The 4,863-nt window shown below is 41.3% G+C and overlaps 1 protein-coding gene across 9 annotated transcripts in view; it reads right to left on the bottom strand.

The window, feature by feature from the left end:
- Window positions 1–4,863, bottom strand: part of Miga1 (mitoguardin 1) — a 77,344-nt gene that overhangs the window by 6,676 nt on the left and 65,805 nt on the right. Inside the window, exon 16 of one of the 9 annotated variants that reach the window (XM_029553806.1) lies at window positions 4,260–4,315. The exons of the other annotated variants lie outside the window; for them this stretch is intronic. Within the exon in view, the coding sequence (XP_029409666.1) occupies window positions 4,286–4,315 (30 nt within the window). The 3' untranslated portion in view covers window positions 4,260–4,285. Of the gene's footprint in view, window positions 1–4,259; window positions 4,316–4,863 lie in introns of those variants that run through there. 9 annotated transcript variants of the gene reach the window in all.

A 4,863-nucleotide genomic window follows, 5' to 3' on the forward strand; every position in this document is an offset into this window, starting at 1 on the left:
ATAATGAAAATGTGGTTCATTTATACAATGGAGTTTTACTCAGCAGTAAAGAAAGATGAAATCATGAAATTTGCAGGTAAATGGATGGAACTAGAAACTTTTTCTAAGTGATATAACACAGACTCAGAAAAACAAACCACATATGTTCTACTTCATATGTGGATCCTAGAACCAAATCCTTTTATGTGAGTATGTCCAGACATAACTACAGGAACCAGGATAATGAAAAGGAACCAGGGAGGTAAAGGAAAAGAAAGAATATGAAAAAGAATAGTAGGAAACAGGCATTAGTAAGGGAGATATGGATAAAAATGGGGTTAAGGGGAGGGGGGAGGGAAGGTTATACAAGGAACCTAGGGGTTAACAATTATATGTGTGAGGTAAATGTCCTGAAACAACCCTTAGCAGAATGCTTGGGTGCATGTGAGCTTAGTCTGAGGCTTCTTAAAGAACTTTTAATCTCTTTATACTGTTGATATGAATAAGGAGCTGGTTAAGGGGAGAGGGGAAGGAGGGTTATACAAGGAACCTTGGGGATGAAGGGAAAGAAGGAGCTCAAGAGAGCTGGGACCATAGGAGAAGGGCATTTATTAAGGGAGAAATGGGAAAAATGGGGGCACCTTAAATGGGGAAACCATGGTGTAAGGGTTAGACAATATGAGAGATAAATAATGCCTAGCTAGTTTTTAAAAAAAAAACAGAGAGAACCATATTAGTCCAACAACCTACTGACAAATTATGCATACAACTAGCTCAAGGAACATAATATATGTCTAGGCAAGGTTTATCTGAGAATGTTTGGTCTTTGCCCAAGCTTTATCTACATAGAACATGGTAATTAAAAGTACCAGACTGGTGGAACTAAACTTCTTGTATGTTAATAGCCATACTTTGAGGACTATACCTAATTTGGTCAGAGGGACATAAAGGACAGCTTCTGCTCCTTGCCCTCCTAGGTTGAATAAGTTCCTGGGGACTATGAGCATCTCTCAAAATGTCCTGTAACTGTGGTGAGTCACCTGTCCTCCTGATCAAGGAGACTGTGGAGACCCCACCACATGGACCTGAACCAGTGTCCAGTCTACAAAGAGGAGGGTCAACACAGAGGAAACATTTCCTCCATGCTTCCAAGTGAAGCCAACCTTGGTCGAGCAGGACCTTTGACTTATCGTCACACAGATGGGACTGGTAGAGGAAAGGAGCCAGGGGCTCCTCCTAAGCCCATGTGACCCCTGAGGAACAGATCCTCAAAAAACCTTAAGAATAAAAATAAATGGGTTTATTGGAGCCAATTGTAGGGTCTTAAACACCCAAAAGGAAAGTATAACCAAAGATTAAAGGGGTGAATATAATTTTTTAGAGTCCATATGTATAGCTAAAGGCTACATAACAAGAAACAATGCCGGACAGGAGAAACCTTCCTTTGAATTATTGGCCAGGGTGGCCCAAGAAACTCCCAGACAGTAACCCAGCACAGAACTGGGAAAACGAACAGCAAACCCCAATCTTATCTAAAGGAATATTGACAACTGATTGCTGCTAGATGAGGAAGAGCTGATCTTCCTAAAACAAGGCTGACTAGATTCAGTGGATGGGCAAACACTGGGAAATGGCTGGGGGTGCTGACAACACAGTGGACAGTGACAGGGATGACAGAGTATATGGGCTCCAGTCGGGGCAGGGGGAGGAAGCTATGGGAGGGTGCCATTGGGAAGTGGGTACAGAAATGAATAAGATTGTTTGGGATGTTTTGTATGATATACACACAAATCAACAAATTTAAAAAATGACTTATATTTGAGGAGGAAGCATAAAATTTTACTTCATGTTAATTAGTAGAGGTGAAAAACATTACCACTGAAATCTACCTGATGACTTTATATCCATACTCTGGTGCCAAGGATCATAATGTAACCAATTGTGACCAGTAATAATCAGATACATGGAGATTTAAAGACACATGTGCAAACATCTAAGTGTTAGTAGCATTAATAATGAGTCTTTCTGTAGGAAACAGAATATTTTAAAATGAAATGGAGATCTTATTTAAAGGTTAACTCACTCAATTTTAGAGGGTCTATACTGAGTTCAATATTGTATAACTATATTAATTCAACTGTGAACCTATAAATATTTACAGCCACTTTTGAAAGAGATGTATCTTTGGTCTGGAAATTGTTATTGAATATGTTAAAGCTGTAATGAAATGCTTCTTCTAATCATGTGGTTATTAAATTTTAAAAAATCCCATGAATAAATAAGTAAATAAATAAATAAATTTAATTGCGTGTGTCTTCTTAAGAAATACCGGTGTCTGTTCTGTTAGGCCCTGAACCTCCAGATCTTGGAGCTTTCCCAACCTGCCTTAATTAATGTATTCCTCAGCTCTCAGCAGAGAAGTTTCCTTATACAGCAGACGGTGATTGACACAGAACCACAGCTGGCCAGCGTGCAGAGAACAAGAGGCTGCAGACTGTGATCCCTGATTAGGACATCTATATCAAACCTCTGCCTCCCAAGGCTCAGGGAGCATTGTGGAAGAGGGGGTGGTAAGAGTCTAACAATCAGATGAGGTAGATGAACTCAAGGACATAATTTCTAGACAGCTAGTCAGTTACTGATATGAACTCACAGAAGTGGTGACAGCATGCACAAGTCCCATGCAAGCTCAAGCCAGACAAAATCCTAGCACAGACATGAAGTGGGTAAGAAATGCCAACCCTACCTGAGCAATGGATGGCTGCTAGAAAGGGGAGAGTCAGTCTCATTTAAGGGACAGACTCTTGGTAAGTTGACTAGGCTCCAGTAAATGAACCCCTACCAATAGGCATTTGGGGACACAAACTTGACTCGATAACTTAGTGAGGGTTGGTAAGGGGCTAGTAAGGGGGAATGTAGATATGGGAGGGGATCTAAATAAGATCAAAATATATTTTATGATATTTGCAAAAATTTCATAAAATATGAAAAAAGCAACTAAGGATGAATAAAATCGAATTGATACACAAACAAGCAAACAATAAATACTGGTATATATATTTTGTTTGGCTAAAGTCTCTAAATTCATTGGTAAGAATTTCCTTTGTTACCATTACCAGACATCCTGTGTGTGTTATAAGGCACTGGGGAATAACCACGCCTCAAGAGCTTGTCTTTTGGGCCCATGAGATGGCTCAGCCTGTTACGTACCTGCCACCAGATTATGTAAGCCTGATAACCTGAGTTCAATCCCTGGAACCCATTCATAAGTGGAAGGGGAGAAATGACTCATCCTACTGCAGAGATACCTGTTAACTGATGTTTACTGTGGCTCTATTACAATAGCCAGGAAATGGAAATAATCTAGATATTCATCAGCTGATAAATGGATAATGAAAATATGGTACATTTACACAGGAGACTATTATTCAGCTGTTATGAGATTATGAAATAAATGGATAGACCTAGAAAGAGTCATCTGAGTAAGGTAACCCAGACTCAGAAAGAACATCCCATGTTCTTTAAGTGAATGCTAACTTTGAATCTCCAGATATGTGTTTCTATTGGAAAATCCTTAAGATCAGGAATCTAGGAAGGAACTGGGGGGGGGGGGTCTTCATCGGAGGGGAGAGAGAATGCAGTGATATAAAGTGGGGGAAGGAGAACAATAGAATAGGAAAGATTAAATGGGGTGGAAAATGGGAAGATTAAATGGGGTGGAAAATGGGAAGGCAGGACAGAAGAGGGAATGTAGGAGGGATAACTAAGCCTCGGGGCCTTTAGAAAAAGTCATACAGAAACCTGCTAGTACAGAAGCTTCTTAAATATATTCATACACATACTAAAAAAGTTTAAATGGAGGCCGGGCGTGGTGGCGCATGCCTTAAGTCCCAACACTTGGGAGGCAGAGGCAGGCGGATCTCTGTGAGTTTGAGGCCAGCATGGTCTACATAGTGAGTTCCAGGCCAGCTGGAGCTACAGGGAGACCCTGTTTCAAAAAGACCAAACCCCAAAAAAAAGTTTAAATGGAGTTACCCTATAATAGGGGAACAATGCCCCTACCACACACCACAGGCCAGCAAATAAAAAGCCCAATGCCAGAAATGGACTCTTTTGGAGTTGTTGACTGGGGAGGGGGGCCTATAGACCCTCAAACAATACTGACTATTACAGCTGTTCTTGGTTACCCACCAGAACTTGATGGTAAGACCCCATTACTGAAGATACTACATATGTGAGTCATAAAACAAACATGGAAAAATCAAGCTGGTACTGACCTCAAAACCTCATGTCTACCGGCTAGCTTTCATAGTGCAGGAAGGTGCTGTGTATGTTGCTAGAAGAGAAAAGGAATCATTACCCTTAGCTAGCTGTAGGCCCTGCAAGCTACAGTTACTGGCCCTGGCAAGATAAGCTGCAATAGGGGCACAGATGTTAGAGGACTAACCAACCACTTTCTGACTGGATTTAAGACCCACTTCACAAGATGGAATCCTTGAGGCTGGAGAGATGGCTCAGTGGTTAAGAGAACTGACTGCTCTTGCAAAGGACCCAGGTTCAATTCCCAGCACCCACATGGCGGCTAACAACTGTCCGTAACTCCAATTCCAGGGGATCTGATGCCTTTTTCTGACCTCCACAGGCATTGCGCACAACATAAGTACACTTACACACATGCAGGCAATATACTCATACACACAAAAAATAAATACAAATGCATTTTTTTTTAAATTCTATTTTACAAGTATGTGTGTACTACCTGCATGTGGGTAAGTGCACCCATGTCATGCAATGCCCACGGAGGTCAGAAGAGGCTGTCGGATCCCCTGGAACTGGAGTTACAGACAGTTGTTAGCTGCCATGTGGGTGCTGGGATTTGAACCC

Source organism: Nannospalax galili, unplaced genomic scaffold (assembly GCF_000622305.1).
Source record: "Nannospalax galili isolate Female #2095 unplaced genomic scaffold, S.galili_v1.0 scaffold1124, whole genome shotgun sequence".
Taxonomy (NCBI): Eukaryota; Metazoa; Chordata; class Mammalia; order Rodentia; family Spalacidae; genus Nannospalax; species Nannospalax galili.